The sequence below is a fragment of the Cololabis saira genome, chromosome 4 (genome assembly GCF_033807715.1).
Source record: "Cololabis saira isolate AMF1-May2022 chromosome 4, fColSai1.1, whole genome shotgun sequence".
In the NCBI taxonomy this organism is placed as follows: domain Eukaryota; kingdom Metazoa; phylum Chordata; class Actinopteri; order Beloniformes; family Belonidae; genus Cololabis; species Cololabis saira.
In genome coordinates this window covers 4,951,093-4,968,621 of record NC_084590.1, presented here as the reverse complement: position 1 = coordinate 4,968,621, position 17,529 = coordinate 4,951,093, and the positions used below count along the sequence as shown (strand labels likewise).

The 17,529-nt window shown below is 41.6% G+C and overlaps 1 protein-coding gene across 4 annotated transcripts in view; it reads right to left on the bottom strand.

Moving 5' to 3' along the window:
* The window catches only part of bcas3 (BCAS3 microtubule associated cell migration factor), a 515,318-nt gene that overhangs the window by 315,824 nt on the left and 181,965 nt on the right, over nt 1-17,529 (bottom strand). For all 4 annotated transcript variants that reach the window (XM_061718687.1, XM_061718690.1, XM_061718688.1 and 1 more), the window contains one exon: nt 7,853-7,953. In XM_061718687.1, the coding sequence (XP_061574671.1) occupies nt 7,853-7,953 (101 nt within the window). The remainder of the gene's footprint in view (nt 1-7,852; nt 7,954-17,529) is intronic.

Here is a 17,529-nt window from a genome sequence, read left to right as displayed (position 1 = left end):
ATGCAAAAAACAACAATACACTTAAAGCGGTAAAGAAAATATCCTAGCCTGCATTTGCTCCAAAATAATAATATTAAAAAAGAAGAAAACTTTATCCCAGATGGTGTTCCCAGATAACCTCCAGCAACGCTGGAGTCTCAGTCCCCGAGGTCAGCCTGGACCTGGAGCTCCTGGGGGTCCTGGAGCTCCTGGAGATCCTGGAGATCCTGGAGATCCTGGAGCTCCTGGGGCTCCTGGAAATCCTGGACTTCCTGGAGCTCCTGGAGGTCCTGGAGATCCTGGAGCTCCTGGAGCCTCTGGAGATCCTGGAGCCTCTGGAGATCCTGGAGCTCCTGGAGATCCTGGAGCCTCTGGAGGTTCTGGAGCTCCTGGAGGAGCTTGGTTTCCAGGCAGAGCTCCACACACGTGTCTAGTTGGACGTGGACCATCACAGGAGCAGGAATGAGGCCACAGCAGGAGAGCAGGATTGTCACTTGCGTGTGTGGGCAGATTCTGCCAGTTAACACCATCAATGTCACGGCCAATCTCCCAGCAAACAGCTGCCGCCCTGCTCACTGCTCCGTCCAGATGTTCTCCAGAGCTGCAGTCCCTCCCTCCCCTTTCAGTCCTCAGTCAGAAAGAGCTGGTGACAAATTCCTGTCAACAACCCGAGTGAGACATCAGGGAGGAAGCCCGACGTGGATCTGCCTGTAAAACTAACCCCAGGTGTGGAGAGCAGAGCAGCTCCGTGTGCTGCACATCGTCCAGAGGGAACGCTCCATGGAGATCATTCTCACAGTCCTCCACTTTGGTGACAGACTTTTCCGGTTGAAACTACACTGATGTCCGTGCACACGAGGCCGGTCAAGGCGTAAGATGAGCAGTCACCCTAAATCTAAACACTTTATCTCTGAACCTCAGTCACAGGGCCGAGTGCTTCAACCATATCTATGAACGAAAGAAAGCTTCTTGTATTTGTAGATAAATATAGATGACGATGAGACAATGGGGTTTACAGCACTGGTCTCCAACCTTTTCTGAACCGGACCGGTTTAATGTCTGACAAGATTTTCACCGCCCAATCTAAAGGTGTAGCTGCAACTAAATAACTGTGGGATTTTCTCTATAATAATAATAATAATAATAATAATAATAATAATAATAATAATAATAATAATAATAATAATAATAATAATAAAAACGTAATTTTCGGAAAAATAAAATAAAAATGGAAATTGTAAATTACCTTTAGTATGAGTATTTCTATCAATGTGTTTTTATGTTTGTTTTCTCATTAACGTTATTTAAAGCCAGGCTTTTATTTTATTTGTTATATATTAAAGCAGCACAACGTAACTTTCAGCTTTTCTGAGTTTGGCGGCATCTTTTGGACAAAAGCGGTATTGTTTTACCAGAAAGAACACTACGTTTCCCATGAGCACCAGCGCGTACTGCCGGAAAACTCCTGTCCCCTCGCTGCATTTGTTTTGATGAGAGGAGACTGGATGCTTTTCTGTTTCACCAAGTGACGGACGGAACGCAAAAAAAAAGATGTTAAACTGCTGGAAAGGAACTGGAATTTACCGGGATACCTTAAACAAGGAAGCCAGGGAGCGGCATATGGAGAAAATAATGATTATTAACGGTCTGGATCCATATGAAATCTCTACTGAAGAGCCATATGTTTCAATAAATTTGTATAATACAACATACAGTACATGTTTTGTATCCCTCTTACTTCTCTTTTTTTTTTGACCGCTGTATTATGCTGAAGAGGCTCCTCGTGAGATTATTTTTTTCCTCTGCAGCTACAAATAAGAGTTAATATTTTTTCCTCAACAAACTAGTTTTATCTGAAGATTGGGGTTAATTGCACCGCAGAGAGCTGGCCAGCAACTGCGTTTAGCTGGAGAAGTGGGGAATAAAACCCGTGTTTTGATCCGACGCCCGTCTGTGTGAGTGTTTGTGGTTTAAGGCTGTTTATGGTTCTGCGTTAAATCGACGCAGAGCCTACGGCGTAGGGTACGCGGCGACACGCACCGTACGTTGCGCGTCGCCACGTACCCTACACCGTAGGTGTGCGTCGATTTAACGCAGAACCATAATTCAGGCTTTACTGTGTGTTTGGTCGTTACAGCCGCGATCCAAAGCGAGCCGACGACTCTTTCACTCTTTTACTCCGTTATATCAGATACTTGGCCTGCGTGGTTCTGCCTCCGAGCAGGAAACCGTTGAAAAGTTAAACCATTAGGATCTTTTCCCTGGTCTGTTATGTGGAGCTGCTGCTGCTGCAGCAACGGGTTACCAGCTTCTGCGGAGCTCTGCGCTCCAAGCCCCGCCCATTTTCGTCTCGACTGCGAATCGGGAAGGAGGGGGAAGTGACGTATGTGCCGTAAAGCAGTCAAAGCCGTAAAATTTGTAGTTTTTTAGTGTGGCAGGGTTCCTACCATGCTCCTCAAAGTTACATAGTGCCAGTGAAGGTGATACAGACCCCCCAGACCATGACAGAGGTTCATTAAACCTGTTGGAAGTTGATGTACCATCACAATGACTCTGGAAATATGATATTAAGGTGGAAAAGTTACGTAGTGTCGCTTTAAGGAGACTGATATTTAGTGCTTTTATTTTGAAGGCGTCTCACGAGACCTCGTAAACATCCGGCACTTCGGACTTTAACGGTAAAAGTTTAACGGCAGTAGAAAGTTTGTCTGAAAGACTAAACTAGTGTCAGGAATGCTAAAGTGTGTTTAACTGACACAAAAAGCTCCTGCTGATAAGGATTTGTTTTCTTCGCAAATGTTATTCCGTATTAATGTCCAGCTTGAGTTTGGTTGCCATGGTTACTCATGTATTGCGGTTAACGGTAGCCGAGCAGCAGCTGCGTCGGTCTGTATTTAAGTTAAATTAAACTTATATGAATGTAGAAACACTAACTATTCTATTTTATTCCTTTCTAGCTGTTACGATGTGTTTGCAGTGTATTTACATCCAAGGAATAAAAACATTGTGAACCATCAGTTTGAGAGTCAACCATCATCAGTCGACCCGGTACCAGATGACCCACGGCCCGGTACCAGATGACCCACGGCCCGGTACCAGATGACCCACGGCCCGGTACCGGGCCGTGGGTCATCTGGTACCGGGCCGCGGCCCGGGGGTTGGAGACCACTGGTTTCCGGCAGTGGTCTTGTTGGAGTTCTAGTCTCCAGCCTGCCGGGCCACCTGCCCCTCACGTCCTCCTCCTGCAGCCACACACACATGCCGGGCTGCCACTGAGCTACCGGAGGGCCTGCTACTCGCTGAAACTAAAGAGAAGAATGAAATGATTTCATGATGGTTCAGATTCCAAAGCGTCAGATGTTGCGTTTAAATCCCAGATGTTTTGCTACCTCGCTGTTTATTTGGTGCATTGCATGCATGTGTCCAGCATTGCACTTAGACCCACGTGCCCACGTGTTTGCAGGAATATTTGTGACATGATGCCAATAATTCATGAAATAAAATAAGATGATTTATTTTCCTAGCCAAGTGTATTTGTATCCTGTGTGATACAACGGCCGTATAGAAACGTAATTCTCGTCAGTTGTGTGAAATAAGACCTGGAAACAGGCATTGTGGCATAGAATTGTCAAATTGGTTTAATTCACCGTATGAATTGTTACAGATTACTTTTGTAATACTGTATTTGACCCGGTTTTTGTACGTTTTGACCGTATAGAAATGTAATTCTTGCCATTGTAAGAATGAGATGTACCTGCTGGATCTACTGCCCTTACTTTTCTTATCATTGTATTTGTAATTTATTGTTTAATTGTGTCTTGCCGCTTTTGATGTTGATGTAAAGCACTTTGAATGACCTTGTGTTGAATGGTGCTATACAAATAAATTGCGCTTGTACATGGACAATGAGGAGGTTCCACACTAATCTGTGTCTGCATTGATCTGACAATGTCATGGTGAAAGTATCTCCTATATAATATTTCTTATATCTGATAATAAATGTACAGTAAGTAGAGAGGGACACATACATGCACATGGGGCCATAATGTATTTATCCAATTGTTTTCTAATCTAGAGATCTGTTTGTCTGTCTATCTAATGCTGCAACCTTCTGTTGGCCAGATCCTCCATCACACGGGGACTGACAGACGGGCAAGGACCCGGGGTGGACTCTGTCAAGACAGGAGGATTGTTGTCCACTGACAGCTCGCTTAAGAGCAGCTGACAAGGAGAGGCAGGAAAAGGCAGTGCATGGCAGCGAGCTGAGGCTCCGACACTGAGGTCACAACGTCACGTTTCATTAGAGAACGGCCAATCAATCCTAAAGGCTGAATTACGGTTCTGCATTAAACCTACACCGTAGGGTACGCGGCTACGTAGCCTACGCCGTAGCCTGACCGAGAGGGCTGTGATTGGTTTGCTTGGTAGCAACGCGTTTCCAGTTCCGGTTCGTGAAGCAGTCGTGAACTTTCAGCGCTCTTTTCTTCGTGTGTGTGTGATTTTTTTTGGGTTGTTTTGGTTTTTTGCACAATAGTTGTATCTACAGTGGCCGAGACCCGCCATTGCTGAAAATAAAAGAAACGCTGCAAACAAAATAAACCCCGCTGCAAATAAAATAAAGAAACGACGCAAATAAAAAAGCCACAACGGAAGTGAATTACTGGGACTATTTTTGCAGATGCACCGGTGTTGTACATTAAAAATGACACGTAGCGACGTTGAACACTAACCTTTTCACTTATTTTCTCGTTCGTTGTTCTTCTTATTCCTCGCTCTTCCTTTATCTTCCTTTTCACTTCGTCTTCGTCTTCTTCTTCTCCTCTCACGTAAAAAACACCGGTGCATCAGCAAAAATAGTCCCCGGTAATTCACTTCCGTTGTGGCTTTTTTATTTGCGTCGTTTTTTTTTTATATTTGCAGTGTTTCTTTTATTTGCAGCGGCGTTTGTTTTAATTTGTAGTGTTTCTTTAATTTTCAGCAATGGCGGGTCTCGGCCACCGTACTCATCTCTTTGATTCACTGTGACCGGACAAACAGGAAGCTAAACAAAGTATCAACTAGTGCTCTGGGGGGATTTTGCACCGTGGCGAAATGGAGTGACGGAGAAGTCCGAAGGGTTCACGATGTTGTCACGGCAACGGCGTAGGCTCTGCGTTGGTGTAACGCAGAACCTTAAATCAGGCTTAAATCCCAAACGAACGGCAAAATGCTCACCGATAATCTCATGAAGACCATTATCCAGTTCTCATTCTGGCATTCAATAACTTTATTTCTATCTGCAGGCAGGACGCGGAATAAGAATAAGATGCTATTTATGACTAAAAAGTTCAAGTTGGCTGGTTCTGTTTATCCTAAATTAAGTGACGTTAAAAAATGGTTCCAAACAGGTTCTTACAAATCACCTCATTGTCTTGCAAAGGTCTCATAGCACTGACGAATGCATCAGTGCAGCCACTCTGACAGCACGGTGCAGGAATGCAGGTTAGTGCAATGGATAGTTTTGCTTCTGGCAAACTATCATGGCAGATATGAACAAGAACCTCTGCAAGCTAAGTGGCTTGCATTTTAACCAATCAATTATGTATGCAGTGGAATTATTGATGGTGGAAATGTAGTGGGTTACCTGCCTGCACCAGAGATCAGTGCTGGGGAGCTTAACCAAGCTGAAGAGACCAGGATAGGTGGAGGACATTTATCATGTTTTTAAGTAACACAGAGAACATTTTGGTACATGTTTGTGATCAGACAGAGGGCAGACTCATTAAATAAGGAACAAAACAGGGGCAGAAAACGTAAACGACAAACAAAAACACAAACTGAGTTCATCAAAAATGCTACCGAAGAGGAGAAAGAAAAACCAGATAAACAACATATATGGATATACTACGGAAGAGAATCGGGGCCATGCAGGAGAAAAAAATTTGATAGGGGAAGATCTTTTTTTTATTGTACACTTCCAGACAAAAGTCGAAATGTCGAGAATAAGTTGAAATACAATTTCAAGAATAAAGTCGAAATGTTGTGAATAAAGTCGAAATTTTGCCTTTTTTTCTCAACATTTTGACTTTTTTCACGAAATTGTACTTCAACTTTAATCTCTGAATGAAAAAAAAAATCTTTCTCCTCTAAAATATTATTTTTATTTTTCTCCTGCCTGGCCCTAATACTCTTCTGTAATATACAAACCAGATCAAACATTTATGTGGCTTTTGTTAAAAATGCAAATGCCAAAAAATCCCATGGTGAAGTTTTGATGAATCATTTCAAAGATATAAGAAGCGATGGTGATGTGCAGAGTTGGGTAGTAACGAGTTACATTTACTCCGTTACATTTACTTGAGTAGATTTGTGAAGGAGAAACTGTTTCTCTTACTCCGCTACATTAGGCTACGTTGAGCTGTTACTTTTCTTTTATCCCTTTTATCCACGTACGCGTCAATCTCATGACATCACTGAGTGATTCTTTGGGAAAAATGTTTGTTTTTGCATGTTTTGTCACATTTACACAGACTCAAACACACACAGAGTTTCTATGAGTTCATTTTTGTTCTAGTTCTGCCTGGTTAAAAAAGAAAAGTACAAAGGCTGGAAATTTTTTGCTACTTGTGCTTAATTTATTTTTTTATTCTGTTATTTTATTTATTTTATTATTCATTAAAGTGCTTGAATTTACTTTAAGATTATTTTAATTAAAGCTATTTTTTATTTTGTATTAATTTTAATTTATTTTATTATTTTATTGATTTAATTCACCTGAAGATGATTATTTTGTACTTTTGTCTGTTTGAATGGTTCTGTTAAAAAAATAAATCAGACGTTTCTCAACAGTTACTCAGTACTTGAGTAGTTTTTTCACCAAGTACTTTTTTACTTTTACTCAGGTAAATATTTGGATGACTACTTTTTACTTCTACTTGAGTCATATTATTCTGAAGTAACAGTACTTTTACTTGAATACAATTTTTGGCTCCTCTACCCAGCGATGGTGATGTGGATGTGAGCTGTGTGAAGGGTGTGCATGTTGAGGTTGAGGTTGAGATCGAGATTGAGGTCGAGATTGAGGTTGAGTTTGAGTTTGAGGTTGAGGTTGAGTTTGAGGTTGAGGTTGAGTTTGAGGTTGAGGTTGAGTTTGAGGTTGAGGTTGAGTTTGAAATTGAGGTCGAGGTCGAGGTCGAGATTGAGGTTGAGGTCGAGATTGAGGTTGAGATTGAGATTGAGGTTGAGGTTGAGATTGAGTTTGAGATTGAGGTTGAGTTTGAAATTGAGGTCGAGGTCGAGGTCGAGATTGAGGTTGAGGTTGAGTTTGAGTTTGAGTTTGAGGTTGAGGTTGAGATTGAGTTTGAGGTTGAGGTTGAGATTGAGTTTGAGGTTGAGGTTGAGTTTGAGGTTGAGGTTGAGGTTGAGGTTGAGTTTGAGGTTGAGGTTGAGTTTGAGTTTGAGGTTGAGGTTGAGGTTGAGGTTGAGGTTGAGATTGAGATTGAGGTTGAGGTTGAGGTCGAGGTTGAGATTGAGGTTGAGGTCAAGATTGAGGTTGAGTTTGAGTTTGAGGTTGAGGTTGAGGTTGAGGTTGAGTTTGAGGTTGAGGTTGAGTTTGAGGTTGAGTTTGAGGTTGAGGTTGAGTTTGAGGTTGAGTTTGAGTTTGAGGTTGAGGTTGAGTTTGAGGTTGAGGTTGAGGTTGAGATTGAGATTGAGGTTGAGGTCGAGGTTGAGATTGAGGTTGAGGTCAAGATTGAGGTTGAGTTTGAGTTTGAGGTTGAGGTTGAGGTTGAGGTTGAGGTTGAGTTTGAGGTTGAGGTTGAGTTTGAGGTTGAGTTTGAGGTTGAGGTTGAGTTTGAGGTTGAGTTTGAGGTTGAGGTTGAGTTTGAGGTCTCACCTGAGAGAGCCACTCCTCGTCGTCCTGGCCGCTGTGGTCCGACGCCAGGCTGTCCGACGACTCGTGCCGTGTGATGGGGCCTGGGCTTCCCGGGGACATTCCTGGGGAGGGAAAATCCCACCAAACATGAAATAAACAGCCATACAACATGTTATTTTGTTTTCTCAACATACTTCACAACATTTTCCACTGAGATTTCAAGAAAGCATATTTGCAATAAATGAATAAAAACAAAAATAAGAAATTTTCATCAATCCGAACCCTCAATTTACTACAACGTATTAACGTCAGCAGAGCTTGACATTTATATAGAAATTAATTTTGAAATCGACTGAAATACGTTTTTTTTTTTAATCACAAACAACATGTCTCTACCTGTTCTCGTGTCTGTTTGTTTTTTCTCTTACAGATCTCCAAGACGTGTGTACTTTGTGCGTTTCCCTGTGTTTTTCTCGTTTCAGACTACATTTAATAAAACATTTAATAAAAAAAGAAAGATAATGAGGTTAGAGAATGGGAAGAAAAAGACATGGCTAAGAGGCTGAATTTCTAATTTATTTAGCAAAAACAATCAAAAGCTTGTTTTTAAGACATTCAAGGCCTGTTTAAAATAGGTATTAGATGCCATAATAGGTCCCGTTTAAGATATATATGATATATATTATATATATAAAGTGGACATATGCCTTAGGTTTTTACCAACTTGGTATTAACCATTAATATATGTGCAGACAAGAAAAAAAAGGATAACTTATTTGTCAGATAATGTTTAAGGTGAGACAGAGAAGACGATAGAGAGGAAAAGCACATATTTGTCATATGAGTGTTTCCATAATCACAAATATGTGCTTGCACACAGAAGTGTACAATCACATATTTGTCTTGGTTGCCTGTGGGCATGCAAGTGTGTGTGACAGAGCAAGGGTACAGTAAAGTGTGAGAGAGGGAGAGTCTGTGTGTGTGTGTGTGTGTGTGTGTGTGTGTGTGTGTGTGTGTATGTGTGTGTGTGTGTGCATGCGTATCCATGTGTGTGTGTGTACGACAGAGACAGACAGTGACAAAGAGAGCCAGAGACAGATGGGGCCCCTGCAAGCTTGAATAAGCAGCCGTGGAGAATGAGGTCTAATGTGTTGAATCAGTCCTCGCTGTGACGCCGTGTTCGGGGACGGCCTTTAACACAAGAGCGGCTAATAAACTTGTCAGGCTCACATCTGGAGCGCAGGAGGCCCGCCCTCCGCGGAGCAGCCCGACACCTCGCCGGTGAATCTCCCACCACCCCCTGTCCACACCCCCCCCCGCGCTCGCACACGTTTCCTTCTGAATCATGAGGCCGGGGCCGCTGCAGCTCGGCCTGGAAACGGCACGAGCACTGTGAATAATTTAAAGAATGAAGAATGTGTTGGGAGGAACTGTGTAGTTACTTAACAGGGCCGTCTACAAATTTAAACCACTTCAACAGAAAACTAGGAAACAGATAGAAGTGCCTTTCAAAGTGATAAACACAGACAAAAGTACTTATATCTATGGGAAATATAGAGGTATTTCATGTGAAAAGGGGTCAACTGAACACTGATCTCCCCGTGACATAGTAAATAAACCTGTACAGGAAGGAAAAATTGAAAACGGAGAGGAAAAAGAAGCTGGAATGAGTCACGGTGTAGCAGCTCAAAACATCCCTTCATCACGTCAAGAGAGATGTCTCAGCTGCTGGACTTCACTCTCAAACTTATTTATTTATTTAAAGCTTTAGTTAGCATGGACAATGCACATTAATAATACATTTAAACTAATGTAAAATATGCCAGAAGTAGCCAAAAAGGCTATTTTGCATCTACTGTCCCTGGACTGGTGTAAAATAGTCAACCTAAAATAAAAGTTATTAAGATATAATCAATAAAACATTTCCAAATAAGAAGGCTACATCAGAGTAAAGATTAAAAGGTAAGATACTAAGTTAAAATACTTACACACAGGTTAACATAAGCTCAACAACAGACAATTGCTACAAACGAAAACAGAAACAACATGAAGCAGCAACAGTAACATCAACATTAATAACACGAGACACAGTAACACACTAACAGGACAAAGACAGACAAGACAAAAGCATTAAACACAGAATAAAAAGCCATGCACAAAAAGCAACAGTGTAACTAGACTTCATTCTATTCAAACGATACTTTGAATATACATTTGGATATACAGTATACACATAAAAATGCCTCCAATAATATGTCTAATATGAGCGTTTGTCAAGTGATGTATAAGCAAGGAAACCCTCAAGTATTTATTTTTCCTATAAGATGTTGAAATAGCTGTTGGTGAGTATTATTTGGAGAGCAGTTACAAATGCAGGAAGGATCTTCACACTGAGGATCATTTAGTCCAGGGGTCGGCAACCCAAAATGTTTTAGAGCCATATTGGAGCCAAAACACAAAAACAAATATGTCTGGAGCCACAAAAAATGAAAAGTCTTGTATAAGCCTTAGAATGAAGACAACACATGCTGCATGTTTCTATATTAGTAATAATTTTTTCATTATGCACTTTGAGAAAAAAGTCGAAATGTCGAGAAAAAAATCGAAATGTCGAGGAAAGTCAAAAAGTCGAGGAAATAGTCAAAATTTGGTGAAAAAAGTCGAAAATGTTGAGAAAAAAGTCAAAATGTCGAGGAAATAGTCAAAATTTCGTGAAAAGTCGAAATGTCAGGAAAAAAGTCAAAATTTCGAGAAAAAAAGTTGAAATGTTGAGATTAAAAAGGAAAGGAAGAAGGAAGAAAAAAGGAAAAAAGAAGAAAAAAGAAAAAAAGGAAAAAAGAAGAAAAAAGAGAAAAAAGGAAAAAAAGAAAAGAAAAAAAAGGTCAAACATTTTTGAAAGAGCTCCTGGAGCCATTAGGGCGGCGCTAAAGAGCCGCATGCGGCTCTAAAGCCGCGGGTTGCCGACCCCTGATTTAGTCACTTCTGAGTGTGACTGGGAGTTTAATGTCTCCGTTGTGACGATCACAAGAGAGGAAGTGCAGGATGTTAGCAGAGGGTTCCCCCTATCCTCCACGTATTTACACAAGTGCGTCACAAACCACAACTTATGGTCACTACACATGGGTGAAGAGCAGGGTGTATAATGGTACAACAGGTACTTGATTGTACATGGATTCTTTTATTCTGCCCATTATTTGGGTGAGGTGACCCTTCCCTGACCTGCGTGCCACGAGGAGAGGAGCCAGCGGAGGCCGCACTGCGTTACAGAGGCAGAGAACTGTTTTTGTGTTCTTTTAAAATTGAAAAGAGGAGAACAAAGTCGGCATTGTGTTACTTATTAAACAAAATCACGACTCCCTGATTTCCTCCCCCTCCCGCCCTCTCTCTCTCTCCTTGCTCTGTGACCCTTGGGGCCAATAGCTGTTCCCTAATTAATTATTGATGCTCTGAAGCGTCGGGTGGACTGGCTGGATCAGGTTTCCAGGCGGTGAGGAGTGGGTGGACTTTTCAAAGTCCAGCGCTGCGGCCGGGGCTGGGCCGTGGAGAGCTGTTGGTCATCTCCATAGATCAGGCGGAGAGACGGCCCTCTCTCTGTGTGTGTTAGTGTGCTTGTTAGGAGGCGCCAGCAGGAGCAGATGGACGTACATCCATCTTAGTGTCCAGCTCTGCCCTCCTGCTTTCACAACATTTCTGCTGCAACATCAGTGCAGCGAGGTCGAACACATTCATGTGTTCAAGGAGAGAGTTTAGCTACGCTACAAATGTTATCCACTTGTTAATCATTGGCTGATGTATCCATTAGAAATCAGTTACCCATTTCAAAGGAACCACAGCTTTTTAGACACTTTATTCTTTAGCGCTTACGTAATAACTATGACTACGTTTACATGCAGTCAAAATTGGGGTTAAGGTCAATATTCCAGTTACTGAAACATTGGGAATAATCTGTTTCCATGCGTGAGCAAACATTATCCCTGTAAACATGGTAATTGATCATTTATCTGGATCAAACCAGCGACGCACGGAGAACGTCATGACGCAATTCCTGTCATTTCTGCTTCTTCTTCCTGTATCCAAATTCAAAACAACAACATTAACAGCAGCACGGTGGATAATGAACAGCCCAGTAGAAGTGGTTTTCTTTCTCGGCCCTGTATTTCTCCTTTTTCAGCGTTTTCCACCAGTGCTTGGTCTGGTCTGGCGTTCCTACAAATCCTGCTTCGTGCAACCTTCTTGTAAATCTTCTATCCCGGTACTTTCTACCGTCTACAAATGCAGAAATGTTCATATCCTTCATTACATTTATGAAGTGATTAGTCTCCTCCTGGTCTTGTGTTTCTCCGTGTTTAGAAGAACTGGGGGGACATTTTTTTTTCATTGTGCACTTTGAGAAAAAAAGTCGAAATGTCAAGAAAAAAGTCCAAATGTTGAAAAAAGGTCAAAAAGTCGAGGAAATAGTCAAAATTTCATGAAAAAAGTAGAAAATGTTGAGGAAAAAGTCGAAATGTCGAGGAAAAAAAGTTGAAATGTCGAGATTAAAAAGGAAAGGAAGAAGGAAGGAAAAAAGTGACCAGGATTCCTTGTGAACAGAACATGTGCAGAAAACAAATTCCTGTTCCGTTTGATGGGGATATTCCGTTTGGTGTTTACATGACCCAATATTCGGGTTTTAAAAGGAGTAACCCAGGGCTCATATTGGGGTTTTTAAAAACCTGAATATGAGCAAACTCCGGTTATGTTTACATGTCCGTGTGCAACCGAGTTATTGCTAATATTCCGGTTAGAAAAGGGTTATTGATGCATGGAAACGTGGTCAGTGTTGGAGTCCTCCCGGGCCGGGATGCCACCCTGCAGGCCGCTCCACGTACCATCAACGAGGACATTTCCTTCCTCCACTCAGGCATAGTGACCATGAATTGTGGTTTGTGGTGCATTCATGTAAACATGTTGTGGGGAAGGAGAAAAGAAAAAAAAGAAACTGTAAATTCACGTGACAACTTAATCAGTCAAAAGTCGGTTCTGGCCGGCTTTTTACTTATAGCTGAAGTGAAAAAGAAAACTTCAATCGTGGCAAGTACTGATTGTATTTGCTTCTGCTTGGATCTATTCTCGTCTCTTGGTGGATGGATTATGCTCTTGCATGCCATATAAGCAGAAGAAAGCAGCACTCCTCCACTGGCAGAGAGCAGATCTGTCTGCAGAGCAGTCTTTATGGAGTGTGTAAGAGTGGTGCTGAAGGCCGGCAGCCAGTGGCCTCTTGGCCGGAGCAGCGGAGCAGGGAGTCAGAACAAGAACAAAGGCTGCTTGAGTACTGATGTAGCCCAACCTCCGGGGCCAGGGGCCGGGGGCCAGGGGCCGGACAGCCTGATCCCCCGGGACAGATAAGGAGCAAATATCTGATAGATGTGGAGCACTGGCAGCACGGTAAACAGACAACAGCTGTCTGTTCAGGTACCTGCTATACCCTCTATACCAGGGGTCGGCAACCCGCGGGCCTAGAGCCGCCCTAGTGGCTCCTGGAGCTTTTTCAAAAATGTCTGACCTTTTTTTCTCTTTTTTCTCTTTTTTCTATTTTTTTCTTCTTTTTTCTTTTTTTCTATTTTTTTCTTCTTTTTTCTCTTTTTCCTCGTTTTCCTTTCCCTTTTAATCTAGACATTTCAACTTTTTTCTCGAAATTTTGAATTTTTTCTCAACATTTCGACTTTTTTCTCAAGATTGTACTTCAACATTAATCTTGACATTTAGACTTTTTTCTCGACATTTCGAGCTTTTTCTCGACATTTCAACTTTTTTCTCAAGATTGTACTTCAACATTAGTCTTGACATTTAGACTTTTTTCTCAACATTTCAACCTTTTTCTCGACATTTTGACTTTTTTCTCGAAGTGCATAATGATAAAAAATCTTCCCCCAGTTATAACTAATATAGCTACATGCAGCATGTGTTGTCTTCATTCTAAGGCTGATACAGACAAGACTTTTCATATTTTGCAGCTCCAGACATATTTGTTTTTTGTGTTTTTGGTCCAATATGGCTCTCTCAACATTTGAGTTGCCGACCCCTGCTCTATACCGCTCTCATTAACATCTTCCCAACATTAATTTGGTTCTATTCTTCTCTCCACTCTGAGCGACTGTACTTGGATGCCTGACATCTCCTCCCGTGCTTCCTCTGGACCGCTCCACCTTTCTGCCTTCTCACTTTTCTCCTTTGAGTAGGAGAAAAGATCCTGGCGTGATGACAGAGTGGGATAGCTTAGTCATTATCCATCACTCAGGACGCATTTGACTGACAGGTCCTGCATTCAGCCAGCTCTACCTTCACCCCGTCCTTTCTCTGCCTCCCTTTGATTACTGACCCAGTCATGGCGCCACGGTTTCTCTTTACCAAACGCTCCCCGACGCTCCCCAGTCTTCATTCTGGCCCCTTTCTCAGAGCAATTAGATCTATTGATGAGGCAAATGTGGATGGCCTGTCATGGGAATCAACGTCCCGAGACAACAGGCTAGCAGCCAGCCTGTCCATTTCCACCATTAGCACATTATATATACTTATACCACAATCTGTGTGATAACCTACACATGGAAAACAAGCCTGATAACTTTAATATCATTGCGCTGGATCAACTGCAAGGTGGTAACCACGGCAACAGAGATTCAGAGAAGAAGAGCCGGCTACCGCAGGACGGAGACATGAGTGATTTTGTAATTTATTTTAATTTATTTGGTGAATTTAACAATTTTGATGACTGGGATGCAGAAGAGGAGAGAAAATGTTTATTTATTTGAACGGTTGTTAATATTTGTAGCTTAATGAAATGTTTATTTTTTTTTAATGGTTGATCATATACAGGACTGTCTCAGAAAATTTGAATATTGTGATAAAATCCTCTATTTTCTGTAATGCAAAAATGTCATACATTCTGGATTCATTACAAATCAACTGAAATATTGCAAGCCTTTTATTATTTTAATATTGCTGATTATGGTTTACAGTTTAAGAAAACTCAAATATCCTATCTCAAAAAATGTGAATATTCTGGGAATCTTAATCTTAAACTGTAAGCCATAATCAGCAATATTACAATCATAAAAGGCTTGCAATATTTCAGTTGATTTGTAATTAATCCAGAATGTATGACATTTTTGTTTTTTTAATTGCATTACAGAAAATAAAGAACTTTATCACAATATTCTAATTTTCTGAGACATTTCTGTATGTAGCTTAATAAAACGATTTAGGAAACTATCTGTGGACTTTGATTCTTTGAAACAAATCTATTTCCTGTTTGTTACTGTAGCGTAGCCGAGCGCAGCTGAGCGGACTAGAATATCTCCCGTTACCAAGGAAACTGAGTTATGGCTTGTTAAAAAACGTTGTATCTTACCAGGTTCCAACGGCTGCAGACGAGAGATTAAATAGTCGCTCAGCTGTGGCTTGTTATAAAACTAATGATTTACACTGAAACACATTAAAGCATGAATAACTGATTTAATACTGATGTTTTTTGGTAAGTGTCTGTGGTATAAACGGGATAATTCCCTCCGAGGTGAACATTAACATAAATATATGGACTTCCCGGAGGAAAACCGTCCACCACTGAATCTTACGGAAGAGTAGGAGGAAAAAAGGAAAAAAAAAAATATTTTAGAAGAGGAAGATTTTTTTTTCATTATTCACTTCGAGAAAAAAGTTGAAATGTCGAAAAAAAAGTCGAAATGTCGAGATTAATGTTGAAGTACAATTTCAAGAAAAAAGTCGAAATGTTGAGAAAAAAGTCGAAATATCGAGAAAAAAGTTGAAATGCCGAGAAAAAAGTTGAAATTTCGTGAATAAGTTTCGACTAAATTCTCGAAATTGTATTTCGACATTAATCTCAACATTTCGACTTTTTTCTCGACATTTCGACTTTTTTCCTCAAAGTGCACAATAAAAAAAAATCTTCCCCTCTCAAAATATTTTTTCTCCTGCACGGCCCTAAATACTCTTCCGTAGAATCTGGCTGTCAAATTGAGAAAGTTTCAAATGCAGGATTGTTGACTTTTTCTGTTAGTTGCACCTTTGGTCAGAGGAGGAAGTAAAATAAAAAAGTTGCAGAATAGGTGATAAGCCGGATAAGAACATTAGGGTTATGAATCCTATAAATCAGAGACTGTCCCAGCGCGTGAGTCCGGCTGGCGGCTGCCAGACCGTAGAGCATCTTCTGTATTTGTCCGTGTACTGTAATATGTGTCTTTCCCTCCCTTATCTCTCCACAGATGTGCTGCGCCTCGCCATCCCCTGCGAGCCTGAGTGCTGCCAGCAGCTCGTGCAGATGGACAGGTGGAGATACTGACCGTGAAGTGGCGCCACCGCTGCCTTTTATCTCCCCGTCCTGGAGGCTCCGGTCTGCCTGACCCCAGCCCCGCTCTCCCTCTTCCTACTCCCTCTCCTTTCAAACTGCATTTTTAATCAGCCCCGGTCATCCAATATAGAGCCCTGAGACTGGAGACCACGGCCTGTCAATCAAGTAATGCCACCTCTTAGCCCCGCGCCAACTTTTCTGGAGACATAATCAGCCTGCAGGACACTTTAGTACGGTGGCCGGCAAGGGCCAAACGCACTGCAACGGCCTGATGCGTCTCAGTTAACCCCTGTGCTGTCTTCAGGTCAAGGGAGGGGGAAGGGAAGGAAAGAAGGAAGTAAGGAAGAAAGGAGGAAAGAAGGAAGGAAGTAGGAAAGGGAGTAAGGAAGGGGGAAAAGATGGAAGGGAGGAAAGAAGGGAGGAATGGAAGGAAGGGAGAAAGGAGAAAAGAAGGAAGGAAGTAGGAAAGGGAGTAAGGAAGGGAGGAATGGAAGGAAGGAAGAAAGAAGGAAACAAGGAAGGAAGTAGGAAAGGGAGTAAGAAAGGGAGAAAAGATGGAAGGAAGGGAGAAAGGAGAAAAGAAGGAAGGAAGTAGGAAAGGGGGTAAGGAAGGGAGAAAAGATGGAAGGGAGGAAAGAAGGGAGGAATGAAAGGAAGGGAGAAAGGAGAAAAGGAAAGAAGGAAGGAAGTAGGAAAGGGAGTAAGGAAGGGAGAAAAGATGGAAGGAAGGGAGAAATGAAGGAAAGAAGGGAGAAAAGGAAAGAAGGGAGGGAGGAAGGAATGGAGAAAAAGGAAAGAAAGAAGGGAGGGAAGAAGGAAGGAATGGATAAAATAAGGAAAGAAGGAAGGAAAAGCAAAAAAGGTAATAAAGGAATGAATGATGAAAGGGAGGGAGGAAAAAAAGGAGTAAAGGAGGGTAAAAAAGGAGGAAAAGAGGAAAGGAAGAAGGAAGGAGAGAGCATGGCAGGAGGAAAGAAGGAGAGAAGAATTGGGTCATTTTGACCCAAAGACAGTACAAGGGTTACGGAAAACGGCTTCAAGTACAGAAATGATTCAAATTCACAAACTCAAAACGAGGTAAAAAAAAGAGGAACGATATAAAACAAGAAACCATCTTCAAAAGAAAAACGCTTCATAACTGGTCACTACAACAGGAAGTCTCCAAACCTGCAGGGGGCGCTGCTGACTGAACCACAGTGTTTTCATCCATGGTTTAAACATACAGCGGGAACGGTAATGTGATTTTTATCTGACTATATTTATATACGATGTTTATATCACTGTACCACGCTGTACATTGTATCGTCTGGTGTAAAATATAATAAAGAAACGTCTCGTAATGGATGTAAACACT